Source organism: Calidris pugnax, unplaced genomic scaffold (genome assembly GCF_001431845.1).
Source record: "Calidris pugnax isolate Ruff unplaced genomic scaffold, ASM143184v1 scaffold68, whole genome shotgun sequence".
In the NCBI taxonomy this organism is placed as follows: domain Eukaryota; kingdom Metazoa; phylum Chordata; class Aves; order Charadriiformes; family Scolopacidae; genus Calidris; species Calidris pugnax.
The window spans coordinates 2,740,106-2,755,587 of record NW_015090921.1 but is presented as its reverse complement, the minus strand read 5'-3'; the positions used below and the strand labels follow the sequence as shown (position 1 = coordinate 2,755,587).

At 43.4% G+C, this 15,482-nt stretch overlaps 1 protein-coding gene across 4 annotated transcripts in view; it reads right to left on the bottom strand.

Moving 5' to 3' along the window:
* AMBRA1 (autophagy/beclin-1 regulator 1) overlaps positions 1-15,482 on the bottom strand; it is a 154,981-nt gene that overhangs the window by 45,023 nt on the left and 94,476 nt on the right. For all 4 annotated transcript variants that reach the window (XM_014950364.1, XM_014950367.1, XM_014950365.1 and 1 more), the window contains 3 exons: positions 11,299-11,409; positions 2,122-2,310; positions 1,123-1,277 (listed from right to left, as the gene is read on the bottom strand). In XM_014950364.1, the coding sequence (XP_014805850.1) occupies positions 1,123-1,277; positions 2,122-2,310; positions 11,299-11,409 (455 nt within the window). The remainder of the gene's footprint in view (positions 1-1,122; positions 1,278-2,121; positions 2,311-11,298; positions 11,410-15,482) is intronic.

Genomic DNA, 15,482 nt, shown 5'->3' with positions numbered 1-15,482 from the left:
CAACAAGTCTCTCCACAGTGCCAGGCCACTTAGGCAAATGGCTCATTGCAACCCTTGTACACTGGGAAAGCTCTGTCCAAAGCAGTAATAATCAGAGGGGCCTTTTAAAAAGGAAAATTGTTTAAGGGAAAAATAAAAGAAAAAAGAGAGAGACAAAAGAGGAAAAAAAAAAGCTGCTCAAGAGATGAATTCCACTATGATCAAGTTCTCTCCCAAAGTGAAAAGTTTTGAATATCTATTTTTCATCTCCTGCAACAAGTCACTGTATTACATGGCCTAAAACTTGAATCCAGCACAAATTTCAGCTTTAGAAATCACCTAGTTCTGCCTCCTCAATTCTCTTTATGCATTACCAACTGGATGTGACTCTTCCCATCCTAAACTCTCACTGAACAGCTGTTGTACTCTGCTGATGAACAAAGCAAGATACACATGTTTCCTTAACTCTATCTGCCAGTGTGCAAAAAGATGAAGCTTTTCCCTCAGGTACTAAATGAGTCAGAGCGAGTTCAGCTCTCCCACAAAGCAGAAGTACAGAAAGAGAATTCCACTGCCAAAATATGCCTACATATACATGGAAAGCTCATGCATAAATAGCCAACCAAAGCCTGGTTGGCAAAAGTATGCTAAGTCTCACCTTCAGGCCGCAAGTATGATATGAAGCTTGGCTCCTACCCTTCCTGAAACTGCTGGTGGCTGCTCTCCTAGAGGTTAGTCACTTCTAGGAATGTTAAGGAAATGATCCTGAAACCTCAGCTGAAAAACTGCCTCGGCAAAGCCAACTGTAGTAGCACAAGCAAGTGTCTTATTACCCAAAGAAGTACGCAAGACCTGTGAGGTGCTCTGAATGATATCTAGACTCAAGAATGTATTCCACAACATGGAATGTATTTGTCTCTGTATTTGAAACCAGAGTAAAGTTTCACAATTCTGTTATAGTTACACTCTGGTGCCATGTTTGCATACCTCTGTAATAAATTATTTGGCTTGTTTATTATTCAGTGGGCCTGGAGCACACTACCTCTTTGCTATCATGACCCGGCAACTAACTACCAGGCTGGAGCCAAAGCAAAACAGAATCACTGATGAACAGGCACAGAAACAGAATACACATACACTCACCCTCATAGAGGTTTCTCCACCGTGGGGCTGTTGCAGCCTGAAGACTTGAGCAACCATGTGTTCTGTGGAGGGGTGCAAGAGGATGCGTCGGGAAGCCAGTCCCACCATTACGTATCGGCCCATCGGAGACAGGCTCACAGAAATGGCATTAGGGCCTGCGAAGAGAAGAAGGGTTATTTCTCTCACAGGGTGACATCCCTCCCCAGGCTTCATCCTCCCAGCTTCTTCATTCCCTCCCAGCATTCCCGTAACGTACGGTGTACTAGGCTCATTCTTACAAGGGGCAGAGAAGTGTAAGAACCACACAAGGATAAATTTTGCAAGGCATTTCCTTGCTGCAAACATCCTCCCACTAAGGCAATAACATTCTTTAAGGAATTAAAATATATTCCTTAGCAGCTCCCCCATACTAGCACCTTACATAGAATCATAGAATGGTTTGGGTTGGAAGGGACCTCAAAGATCATCGAGTTCCAACCCCCCTGCCCTGGGCAGGGACACCTCCCACCAGAGCAGGTTGCTCAAAGCCCCATCCAGCCTGGCCTTGAACCCCTCCAGGGATGGGGCAGCCACAGCTTCTCTGGGCAACCTGTTCCAGTGTCTCACCACCCTCATAGTAAAAAATTTCTTCCTGAGATCTAATCTGAATCTTTTTTCTTCCAATTTAAAACCGTTTCCCCTTGTCCTATCATTACCCTTCCTGGCAAAGAGTCCCTCCCCAGCTCTTCTATGGGCACCCTTCAGGTATTGAAAGGCCGCTATAAGGTCTCCCCGGAGCCTCCTCTTCTCCAGGCTGAACAATCCCAATTACATGTCCTGACCATACCACAAGCTTCTCCAAAGCAGCACTATATTTGTGGCTGGTTGGAAGGCCAATAAAATATTTCCCTGTTACTACAATCCCTAATGTTCAGACTATTGCATTTCTCACCCAGGGCTGAGTTTCTGAAGTAACTTGTCACACCCCCCCCAACCCTTGACTCCTTCCTGCAGGCTTACCAAATCGCTTGGTGTAAAGCATCTCGCCCAAGTTGTGGGGAGCCAGAGAATACACAGCCAGGATTCCTTCATCGGGGAAGCCCCTCTGGCTGCTGGGAATGAAGGCTGCCAGCAGCTGCCCATCGGCAGAGATATCGCAGCTAGCATCGTTGTAAATCTTGCAGTTTTGAACAAGAACGTTCACAGAGGCTGCAAAGAATAAAAGGAAGCAGTGGTTAAAGCACCAAGAATAAAGGAAGGTTTAAACCTCATGTTGGAGACTGGACAGCACATGCAAAAGGCACTCAAAACATTCAGCTTCCTCCAAAAGTTTATGAAACTGATTAATGTAAAACTTGCTCCAAAACGGAGATAAGGCGCTGCAATGAGCCCAGGAAATGAGATCTACTCACCTCCTGAAGCCTTCAGCCAAGAAGTAGTAGCAATTGCACTTTATCAAACCCCTCCTTTGTTGAGCTTAACACCATCCTTTGCAAAGGACAGCACAATTTAAACAAGTCTCAAATTGTGACTCTCTGACAAACTCCAGCAGTGGTATCATTAGAAATAGTACACCTTAATTCATTTCCCCTTCCCTCACGGAGCCCCCAGTTCCAGCTCCCCTTATCTCCAATAAACAGGAGATGAGAGAAAAATTCCTCCCTGCAGATAGAGACGCTCATTTCTGACAGCTGATTTTTTACACCAATCTTGGATAAAGCAAGTGAGAAAGGGCAGAGACTTCTCTGGCCAGTCCTCTATTTAATTACTCCAGTATTTGAGACGCTCATGCAATCAGTGAAATAACCATCCAGCAGACAGGGTAGTGAGCAGCAGTTCACTTTAATCTCTGCTTCACCATCTCTGTTGTTGGGTGACCTCATACAAATCTCTTCCCTTCCATACTTTGCATATGCAGACTGCATTTTAGGTAGTCTGCATATGCAGATTACATTTTTAGCTGCTTTTTAGGCTACTGAATCTTACTATGTACTTAAGCCATTCCCAGTACAGTGAGGTTCCAAGGCCTTCTAGTGTCATCATCCCCAACAGTTCAATGGTGGCTTGATAAGGCAAAGCTGGAGTTACATTTGCTCCCTGAGCCTACCCTACTCATGCTCCCTTTTTTCACTAAAACTGCTGCAATTATTCCAGGAGGTCTGGAGCTGAAAGCGCATACGCTACTTTGGGGATGGGGAAGTTTCAGACTCAAATTCAAGGAGATAGAAATATTAAAAAAAAAAAATTCAATAAACCCCTCATTTGCAAGATAGAAACTTTGCATGCTAGAAGATTGGACACCCCATCTCAGATGCTTGAAGCTCGAGCATCATGTGGAGCACTATGTCAACTCCCACAGTCCAGAAATTCTCAGAAGAGAGAACCATCAGACCACGCTCAGCCTAAAAGTGGCTTTGATTTTGTTGAGCTAAAACTGCAGATGAGTTTGTGAAGGCACTTCTTGGGCTAGATTCCTTATTATCTTAACAAAAAAACAGTGCTAAGAACGCTTTGTGCATACTTCTGAAAGCCTGAACTTCCAAATGAAATTAAGGCTGTAACTCAATGCTTTAGCAAAACTGGCGCTGCTGCCAGAAGAAACAATCCCTGCCCTTTGTTTCCAATACTTCTGTGGAAAGAAAGCTACATCAGGGAACTGATAGGGCTGAGAAACTACTGACTGTTGTCTAGGTCACCTTTTAGCCAGAACAGTTTCCCAACCTGGTGTGCCACACAGACACTTGCAGCAGCAAAAAAAGTAGTCATGACAGGGACAGGACTGCTCTCTTCTTCCAGCATTGCTGATTTAAAGCACCCCTTGAATCCCATCTTTAGTTCTTCTGATCTCAAAGATATTTTTCCTGGGAACTCCTTTCCTACATGGTTGAGTATCAGCTTCAACTGTTCCGTTTAAGAAACGCCGATGAAAAAGACGAGGAGGATAGAAAGTGGACTATGTAATTACGTTCTCTACCAAACCACCTACACCTGTACTCTAAATTTATTCAACCATATTTTTTTTTTGCAGTCTCAAAGCTGCTAAAAACAGTAATTTTCAGCCTAGTATAAACAGAAAGGTGCTGAACAGGAAAAGGTAAATAATGGTAGTCACTGTCAGTGCTGTAATAACAGAATCTAAAATACACATGGCCCCTTCAAAGAACAGAGAGTCCAAAAGATGATAAAATTCCAGAGCGTGTAGTCTGAAGCTAGTTGAGCAGAGAGACAACAGAAGAAAGATTAAGGACTACACTACATAGTTTTTAAAAAGGCATCATTAAAATCTGCCCTTTCAAAAAAAAAAAAAAAATGTAGGCTTCACACAAATACTCATTATGTCTTCACAAGAGAAGATGGGCATCAAGACACGAGCTGCTGTGAACTAGCTAAAGGATACGTGACGTGATGTACTACTGTAATCCCCATCAAATTGGGAAGATTCCTGAGCAGTTCTTCAGTCACTCATCTCAAAACCAGTGCTATTTATGAGCTTTATCAATGGTCTAGGCACAGAGTGGAGCTGGTTGATGAATTCTGTCGATAAAGCTGGATGATTTCATTAACAGAGCACCATCAGACCACGCAGTGAACTGAAGCGCAGGGAAACGTAAAAGAAGTGAAAGGTTAATATTTATTAATTTTTTTGCTTTACCAACGAGCTTCTCAGTTGAAAACAAGAGAGAATCAACTATGGTGATCATAGTGAAGACTGAGCCATCCACCCAGCTTAATAGTGAAAGAGATGGCAATCCTAAACTGCACTGGGGACCACGCATACAATAGAAATGTCAGTGCCAATAGACACCCTTGCGCTGAGACCATATGCAGGATACTGGGCACAGCTTCGGTCAGATGTGTTAAAGAAAGATTAAAAAAGAATAACAAGTCCAGCAAAGAGCTAGCAAAATGACTGGGGAAAATAAAATATATATTTTATGTTAAAAAAAAAAAAAAAGATTGCGAGGAAATGGGATTGTATTTACAAAAAATACCTGAAAGTAAGTGCCAGAAAAACATCAGTTCTCTTCACAAATAATGCTGACAGGTGAATAAGTGGGTAAAAGCAGCCATTAGGCTTGGAAATCAGGAGATTTCTACCAGAACAGCAAGATCCTATAATAGTCTTTCAACAGAAATGAAAAGAATTTAACCAATTTTAAGACAGAGTAAGAGGAACTATAGTCTGCGCTTGCCTAAGAGGGCAGGGAGCTAGACTCAGTGGTTAAGGGGGCCCTTTCTCCCCAATTCCTTTATAGTTGGACTCTTAAAAAGCAGTTATCTAAAAAAAAATTATAAAAGAAAAAAAAAGGGAATGAGAACTTATTGGACAGTTGAATATTAAGAGTCTCCCAGCCAAACCTGAGTTAACTACTTAAAAGGTAACTAAGCCAGAAGGCCAGCAAGAGAGCAAAACTACACGTTACACAAGGAAAGCATTTGCCAGATATACAACTAGAAAACACACCCCCTGCAAAAAAATCGATTTTGAGATGAGAAAATACAGTCCAGTCTCTTTCTTTGGGGTTTAAAAACTGTTCTCTCTCATTCCTATCCCGCTACATATTTTTGCCCTGCATCTCTGGGCTCAGGATGCAGTTTCCATGAGGTAGCCACAGTTTATCCACAAAGTTAACTACTGTCATTTGATGCTCAATATTGGAAGAAGCAAGATTGTCTACTTGCTTCATCAGACCAAAGACATGGGTGTCATTTAGCCCAGGGACCCTTCTGTACTGATGAACTCCTGGTGCTTTTCAAAGAAGGAAAAGAAGTTTTGGAGGGGAGAGATACTGACTTCTCTGGGCACAGGTGATGTTTCTCCTTTGTTCCTGTAACTATTGAAAATCCCAGTCTACAGAATCCATGCCTCTTCTCAGCTTTTAAAGTTTGGGTTTTTTTAATCTAATTCACAAGAAAAGAAGACTTCCCCCCATCTTTATTTTTGTAAGGTAAGACATGCTTGTACTTCTTCTGTACCATTTATTCACAGATTCACAGACACTGCCATATCTTGTACATATCCTCACAGTTCCATGGCTATATTTTTCCTTTCCAGGTCCTCTAAATCCTCTTCCTCATCTTGCATTTACTATATGTCTTTTTAAAACAATGTTAGGTTTGGATCACCTGTCACCAAGAGTCTATTTATCATATAGCACATGTTCACTTATTTTCTATCCACACGGTTGTCCCATTCTCCATGAGGTAGCCACAGTTTATCCACAAAGTTAACTACTGTCATTTGATGCTCAATATTGGAAGAAGCAAGATTGTCTACTTGCTTCATCAGACCAAAGACATGGGTGTCATTTAGCCCAGGGACCCTTCTGTACTGATGAACTCCTGGTGCTTTTCAAAGAAGGAAAAGAAGTTTTGGAGGGGAGAGATACTGACTTCTCTGGGCACAGGTGATGTTTCTCCTTTGTTCCTGTAACTATTGAAAATCCCAGTCTACAGAATCCATGCCTCTTCTCAGCTTTTAAAGTTTGGGTTTTTTTAATCTAATTCACAAGAAAAGAAGACTTCCCCCCATCTTTATTTTTGTAAGGTAAGACATGCTTGTACTTCTTCTGTACCATTTATTCACAGATTCACAGACACTGCCATATCTTGTACATATCCTCACAGTTCCATGGCTATATTTTTCCTTTCCAGGTCCTCTAAATCCTCTTCCTCATCTTGCATTTACTATATGACTTTTTAAAACAATGTTGGGTTTGGATCACCTGTCACCAAGAGTATTTATCATATAGCACACGTTCACTTATTTTCTATCCACACGGTTGTCCCATCACCCACCCCCTCTTCCTTTTTTTTTTTGCTGAGCAGTCCATAGTGATGGCCAACACGATTGCCTGTCTTGTTCTTTTTAAAGTTTGTTGCATATGGTAAATGCCTCTCAGCAAAACAGATTGTGAGCTCCACTGCCAGAAGTGAACTATCTTTCCCCCTTGATGTGTGCCTGGAACATAAAACATCACAGATGCAAGTTGTGCCTAACAAGAAAGAGGGCCCTTTATTTCAATCTTTCAATATCATTATGGTTCTTTGCTCTTCCCTCATTTACAAAGGGTGAGGGAGATTCAAGTAGCACTTACACCTAGAACCAAGGGAGCCTACTCTGAGAGCAGAAAAAAGTCTAATTGGGAGAGGCAGAGATCTCAGCAAGGTTTCATTTGAAGGAACATTCCCAAGACACAAGGAGGATGAAGATACCCATGCATTTGATAAAGCCACAGGCTATTTGATTTCTTTTAGCCTGAGGCCCGATCTATGAAAATGAAGCCAATACAGGAGATTTTAGGGGAAAAAAAAAATGGCTATTTTTGGAAAATCATTTACAACAAGGCTGCCCTTTCATCTCTTGTTTTCTTTTGTTGTTAATGCAGCCACCGAGCTGAAGAACAGATCAAAAGAAACATCAGAGAACAAATTAATCAAGCTGTTGTGCCAACTTGGAGTGCTTACACCTCCAGTGCAATTACGCTGGCAGCTGGGGAAGGCCCGGAACGCCGGCACCAACAGCACTGTTTGCCAAAGGAAAATAGCACTGGAGCACCATCCCCTCCCAGCCACTCTTCAGGATGACACTTTCTTAACACCTGCTCCTATTTATACGTTGTTTAGCAAGTTTTTTTTTCCCCCTCCCTTTTCTTCTTTTAATTTTTTTTATATCCCGCTGTGGATCAAACCACCTTCCTCAAGTCTCAGCCAGTGGTAGAAGAGGACAAATTCCTGACGTACGAATAAATGGGGGAGAACTAAACCAGTTCAGCCACAAGGGCTAGAAAATGAAATAACGAGCAGTGAGTAGCACTGCTACCCTACATTCAAACATTCAAACAATATAAACGAGAGATAAATATTTTACCTGTGGTAAGACTAGATTCTACAGCGATTCCGTATTTCCCTTTTAGCTGAGGGAAATTTTAAGGATATAGAACCACTTACTAGAAGAATATTAAATAAATGCTAGAGATACCATTGTCTCTGCTGCTAAAACCAAGGAAATGGTTTTAAATTGGAAGAAAAAAAGATTCAGATTAGATCTCAGGAAGAAATTTTTTACTATGAGAGTGGTGAGACACTGGAACAGGTTGCCCAGGGAAGTTGTGGATGCCCCATCCCTGGAGGGGTTCAAGGCCAGGCTGGATGGGGCTTTGAGCAACCTGGTCTGGTGGGAGGTGTCCCTGCCCATGGCAGAGAGGTTGGAACTCGATGATCCTTGAGGTCCCTTCCAACCCAAACCATTCTATGATTCTATGAAATAAGTCCCCCACCCCACTGCTGACACGACTGCCAATTACAGTTTAAGACCAGGTCATGTTCGTTTCAGAGTTATTAAAAGCAAAACTGGCAAAAGGAGAGAGGAAATCTGAAGCCACCTTTTTCCATTAATAGAGAAAGACAAGGGCAGAGACAACAATCCTGAAATCCCTGCAGAGCCGTTTCACCAAGATTGCTGGAGCCCTCCTTCGTGCCCTCGCTGGACTGAGCATCAGCTGCCGCGGAGCCGAGTCCTGAGCCCAGGGCTCCAAAGGGTGCTGGGACCACAGGACCAGGTTAATCCCACTGCTGTCACTCGCTCACACACAGGTCTGCTTCAGCGGAAAACATCCCAAACTATCTTTTCTTTGTTTAATTGTAACAGGAAGGAGAGCTGCTCGGAGATGGGGGTTGGCCACAGAGTCATTTCTTTGACGGAGAGCGGAGCTGGCAGACAGTCCCAAACTTCAGCTGCATCATTTCAGCCTCCTGAACTCCCAAACCACTTGGAGCTCAAGTCAGACCCAGAGAGTGCAATAGCCCTCTCTGTGGAAGTGGACTCTCTCACATGACCACCTCTGATTTACAGGAAATTATGACCGGGGGGGGGGGTAAAAAAAGGAGCTATTAAGATCACATGCTTTATTTCCAAGACCATGGAGAGTCGGAAAAAAACTCCTCCAACCCATCACTCCACTGTCCCACGTTTAGCTTCACGGTATCTCTACAAGTGTGTGCACCTCAGCAAACTTGCAGCTTGTCTTTGTTCTGTGCCCAGGAGATCTTGGCAGATACCTGCTTCAGGATGAGCACAGCTGCTACTTCTTCATCCAGCCCTACCAGACCTTGGCAGAGGGTGATATGGGTAACAATCTAGAAATGCCAGGGCTGGGCTCGGCATGGAAAAAGGGAAAAAGAGAAGTAGAACCAAACATTTCTAAATGGTAATAAATAAAGGTGGACAAGCCAAGTCCTATAAGCACAAAGCGGGGAGTCAGATGGGCTGAGGATGGGCTTTAGCAGCAACCCAGCCTGCAAGAAGGGCACAACAACAACAGAAACTGTAGGCCAGTTTCCAGCTACTTGGAAGCTATTTCAGGATGGAAGTGTCCTGGCAGGGGGGAGGGAGAAGATTGAAATATTGAAGTATTGAGGACCAGATGGTTTTTATTTTCTATGGGATTCCATAAATTATAAACAAACATCTTATCCTTTTTTTTTTTTTTTTTCAAATCAGCAGTCTTCTTAGCAGCCAGATGAGGCCAAAAAAAAAGTGATACAGCAGCTGTATCACTCTTCAAATACTTGACAAGCTTACAGAGAAGTCCCAAAGAATTTCAGTCAGTAGCAAGATGCTTACCCATCTGAATTCCATTTTATTCCATTCCAGAGTCTGGCTGGACCATGGAAAGTATTGCCACCGCGTGGCAAAACTTGGCCTTGAGCACTGCTCCTCAGCCTACGGGTTGACACTAGGACTACAAAGTTTGGTGCTTAACAAGAGACATCAAAGCACTAGGACACGAGTTCACCACAGTATTCTATTTTCAGGATGATGCTGCGTGCTCCTTCTCAAGAGACAGAATGGTTCTCGAGGACAAAACATAAAGCATCTTGCCCCCTTTACAACATCAGGGGCTACTGTGTAGAAGCAGGGCTTTCATTTCCCACCAGGCTATGAACATCACACCGCAATATTCCATACAATGTGAAGGAAGGAGATGAGAGAGAAATACCAGTACTGTGTCATTCCTACAGTTGAAGTAAGAAATCTCTTTGCAATGAGACAGGCTCCTAGTGGCTTTCTTCTAGGCTCCTCCGATCTCCCAGGGACTGGGCAATAAATGGCCCCACATGGGTTGCCCAGAGAACCTGTGGATGCCCCATCATTAGAAGTGTTCAAGGTCAGATTGGACAGAGCTTTGGGTAACCTGATTTACTGAAAGATGGCCCTGCCCATGGCAGGAGGGGCTGGACAAGATGATCTTTAAAGCTCCCTTCCAACCCAAAATATTCTGTGATTCTATGATATCAATTCGCCACATCTCTGCTGCTACGGCGTCACGACATGTTCTCCTTTTGTGGGTTCTTTAAGCAACAGGACAGTACCCCACAGAGATATTGTCAGATATGGAATTTCTAGGACTGCAGAACAGACAAGGCTGGGGACTGGGAGAAACTTTTTAAAATTCATTTCAGTGGCCACCTGTGAAAGCAGAAATCTTTCTGAAAACAGAATCCCTGTTCTCCCTAAAAAAAGTCACTCCCTTAAAGCAGAACCCAATCTGTTTTTGCTGAGAAGTCAAGCAATGAATTTCATATACGTACAGAGATGGCCTAAACTAACATGTCACTGTACAAAAAAACTCATTCATGAATATCTACCTCCTATCTTCATCCCAGGCTGCCATAAACGTTTCTGCAGCTGTGCAGAAAGCTATATCAGGATACCATTCTGGGTTAAAAATAGTCTTTCTAGTCAAGTTAGTTTTAGACCCGAAAAAGTCATTCCTTGCTCACCTCACCACAAGCATCAAATATACTTGTGTCTGCATAAGGAAGTCTCTTCCAGTGCAGGAGGTTGCTTATGCTATAGAACATATGTGAAACCATGTCTAATTTTCACAAAGAGGAGGAGAAAACAAACAAATAAATAAATAAAAGTCAGCAATATTGCTCATATTCCTAAGAGAATGCTCATTAAAAAGCCCCATTTATGCATGGATTTGCTGATAGCAAGAATACACAAGCTAGACAGAGCAGAAACAGCTCTGCATACTTTCAGCCAACTTTCTCAAAAGGCTAAGCAACAGGACAATCAAGTAACAGAAGGCCTGCAACTTACAGCTAACCTTTGGAAGATCCTCGAGCTTACGGTAGCTCTAGTTGGTACAGACTTAAAAGAAATTACTGGTGTCCTTTCCAGCTTACCATTGCTGATTTCAGGCAGATCAAATTTAGTGAAGTCCCACCACTGGAGCCGGTAGGTGGTGTTGGCAATATTGCTGGCCACAGCTGACTGTCCATCCCCAATCACAGCACCTACAGAAAAGGTGGAAATAATTAGCAATTCAACTTCCAGAAGATTATCCAGAAAAAAACTGGGGAGACAAAACCATTAAAAAGCCTTTCAAAATCCATATGCAAAACTCTAGATTCTTAAAGAAACCTTATTTACAGAAATGACAACACCTCCTAAATAAGACAAAGAGCACAGGAAATTAACAGGAAAGCGCTTCCCTGCAACGCATTTCTGAAAGAAAAGAATGTTAATGAGAGATAAGACTTGCCCAGGCTCACAAGACAGAAATACTGATCAATTGATTTGGTGCAAATGCATTCTACTTATTGGTGCCAAGGAAACTGTATTTTCAGACACAAAATTTTCTAGGGCAGCTATGAAGGCAGAGAATATACGCTAAGGAAAAGCATCGTCCTGGCAAATCACACATATTGGTGGACATAATCCCTGTTATTTACGTAAACTCCCCTCAAAAGATAAAGGTTGTCTACAATATTTGCCACACAGTATATACAATATTTGCCACACAGTACACAGCCTGCCCAGGGAGGTGGTGGAGTCACCATCCCTGGAGTTATTTAAGAAAAGTTTATACATGGCTCCTCAGGGCATGCTCTAGTGCCCAAGATTATTGGTTTGTGGTGGGGTGTTGTGTGTGGGGTTGTGGGTGTGGGGTTTAGTTGGTGGGTGGTGTTTTTGGGTTTGTTGGTTGTGTTTCTTTTGGGGTTTTTTTGTTTGTTTGTTTTTTTAACGTGGTTGGACTCGATGATCTTGGAAGTCCCTTCCAACCACTAAGATTCTGTGATTCTGTGACCCTACCAAAATATTAGCAAGGAGGACCTACAAGGTGGCCCTTTGCTGCTCTGCATCCAGAGCAGGGGCTGCCCTGACTCCAGGCAAATGGCATGACCCTCGCCAACCACCCAAGGACCTGGACAACAGCCCAAAGCAGAAGGCTAAGCAGAATACTTCCAAAACTAGCACAAAGAACACAATTTTCCAGGCAGAAAGGAACTGCCACTGGTAACTCAAGTCAGCATGCATCTGAGAAAGCTCAAAAGCACTAAATGTAATCCCTAGGGAGACAAGTGGAGGGAAGAAACACATAATAGTACTAGAGTCAAAAACCTCATGCTGTTTGTAGTCTCTAAGGTCTTCATATACACGCAGCCCTTGTACTACACACAAAAGTGCTGGTACCCAGAGAAACTCAAGGTAATACAATTTGATAAGGGAGAGCTAAACAAGATCATCCCCAAGCACAAATGAGGAAAAAAACAGCCTCCAGAGTGTATGCAGTCTGAATTTCAGCATCTCCACACTGACTCCAGTGGGAAGCACATGGAAAAGTCAGTGGCTTCGCTCTCTCAGAAGGGCTGGCTCAGGACTCTGCTGCCACAGCAGCAACAGTAGGAGAGACATCACTTTAACAACTCTGTACTCAGCACACAGCAGGTGTGAGCAAAGAGTTAAAAGCTCACTAACTGCTAGTACATCATAGATCATAGAATGGTTAGAGTTGGAAGGGACCTTAAAGATCATCTAGTCCCAACCCCCCTGCCCTGGGCAGGGACACCTCCCACTAGAGCAGGTTGCTCCAAGCCCCATCCAGCCTGGCCTTGACCCCCTCCAGGGATGGAGCAGCCACAGCTTCTCTGGGCAACCTGTTCCAGTGTCTCACCACCCTCACAGCAAAGAATTTCTTTCTAATATCTAATCTTTACCTCCACTCTTCCACTTTAGAACCATTACCCTTCATCCTACCACTACGTTCCCTGACAAAGAGCCCCTCTCCACCTTTTCTGTAGGTCTCCTTTAAGCACTGAAAAATGAAAGCCATGTGGAGGAAAATGAGGAGAGTAGAGTGTCTGGATTTTTACTTTTCTTATCAAATCCCAGCAGAACACTCAGGCTTATAAAAAGGCCTGAAAAACACACACACACTAACAGGGCTTATGTTTCCTCTGCAAAGCAAAGAACAAGGCGGTGGCGGGGCAAAGTAGGGAAGCAAATTTTAGAACGGCGCTGATAAATAAAGACACCGAGAAGGCTGCTGTTAGCCCTCTTTTCATTGATAAGCTGCCTTGAGTTCCGATTTTTGGTTCTAGAGAAAAGCTCAGAAATATGCCAAGAGCAAAGACTTGTGAGCAAGGCAGCTTTACAGTGTGTACTCAGCTGTGCCAGGCCTCCAGCCATCCCCAAACCTCCCCTCTGCATCTGGCTCAGCCTCGGCATCTGTCAGACGCGCACGTATCTCTTGGAGAGCAGAATTAAGAACATTTCCATTGCTCTTACATACGCCCTGGGCCTTGTTCTCCATATTCCCCCAAAACAAAAGGCTCCTCTGAACAAAAGAGAGGCACCAGAGAAAGCAGATTCGATGCATTAATGAAATTACATCTTGCAGCCAGAAGTGGAAGAGGGGCAATTAAATTTTACATGGCTTCATCTTAGGAGAGTAGAGTGTCTGGATTTTTACTTTTCTTATCAAATCCCAGCAGAACACTCAGGCTTATAAAAAGGCCTGAAAAACACACACACACTAACAGGGCTTATGTTTCCTCTGCAAAGCAAAGAACAAGGCGGTGGCGGGGCAAAGTAGGGAAGCAAATTTTAGAACGGCGCTGATAAATAAAGACACCGAGAAGGCTGCTGTTAGCCCTCTTTTCATTGATAAGCTGCCTTGAGTTCCGATTTTTGGTTCTAGAGAAAAGCTCAGAAATATGCCAAGAGCAAAGACTTGTGAGCAAGGCAGCTTTACAGTGTGTACTCAGCTGTGCCAGGCCTCCAGCCATCCCCAAACCTCCCCTCTGCATCTGGCTCAGCCTCGGCATCTGTCAGACACGCACGTATCTCTTGGAGAGCAGAATTAAGAACATTTCCATTGCTCTTACATACGCCCTGGGCCTTGTTCTCCATATTCCCCCAAAACAAAAGGCTCCTCTGAACAAAAGAGAGGCACCAGAGAAAGCAGATTCAATGCATTAATGAAATTACATCTTGCAGCCAGAAGTGGAAGAGGGGCAATTAAATTTTACATGGCTTCATCTTAAAAAGTCTCCTCGTGGCAAGGCCAGGTTTGGGACACAAGGGCAGCTCTTCTGCTGTCTTGCCTCCAGCCACCAAGAAGTGGAAGAGGGGCAATTAAATTTTACACGGCTTCGGCTTTAAAAGTCTCCTCGTGGCAAGGCCAGGTTTGGGACACAAGGGCAGCTCTTCTGCTGTCTTGCCTCCAGCCACCAGGTGGAGAACTGAAAACTAGCTTTTCTACGAATTTCAAGCGATGGGACTTGCTGGAGGGGAAGAGCAAATTAATAAATAACTTCACCAACTAGGTAGGAACTGCCTTACGGGACGGAGTCAGACAAGGAAACGCTCTGCGAAGACAGGCCACAGAAGAACTACTCAGGGCACAGAATTCCAGGATACTGATCTTACTACAGATGGACATTATAAAGTCATCACCTGCTTTGCAACGAGAACACCCTTTGCAGGCACAGGAGGGAATACATAAACTGCAGAGTAACATACCCAAGGAGATTCATCGTGCCTTCCCTCAATGTAAGCCTAGAAACTTTGCTAATTGCCTCACAAACAGCAAGTTCATCTGGCTCATACAACTGTTGCATTTACTGCTACCAGTACCATTAAAAAAACAAACAAACAAACAAAACTGTTAGCAAATGTTTTTCATCATTTATTATTATTTTTTTTTCTGTAAAGATTCTGGTCTTCTCATCTCTTTCCCTGGTTAGTTATAGTGTTCATTTAAACCCCGCATCCCTTTCACCTCCAAAGGCAGTCACATCCCACATGGAAAAGTTAACGCCAGAGGAAAGCAGTGCCTCCCAATCTACAGGACAGCTCTGCACAAATTTCAGAGCCAGCAAAAGGATCAACTAATGCTAGTGCCTTCAGGTAACAGATACCTTTATCAAAAAGATCAGGAGGCAGGAAACAAGGTTCATAGAGTGAAAGGTGCACGTTCAGAAGGTTGTGGTACATTTCTCAAAGGCTCCAGGGCACCAACAGTAAACCCATGATCTGCACGTTTTTATTAACTTATCGCCTCTTCTTATGCTAACTATGTAAT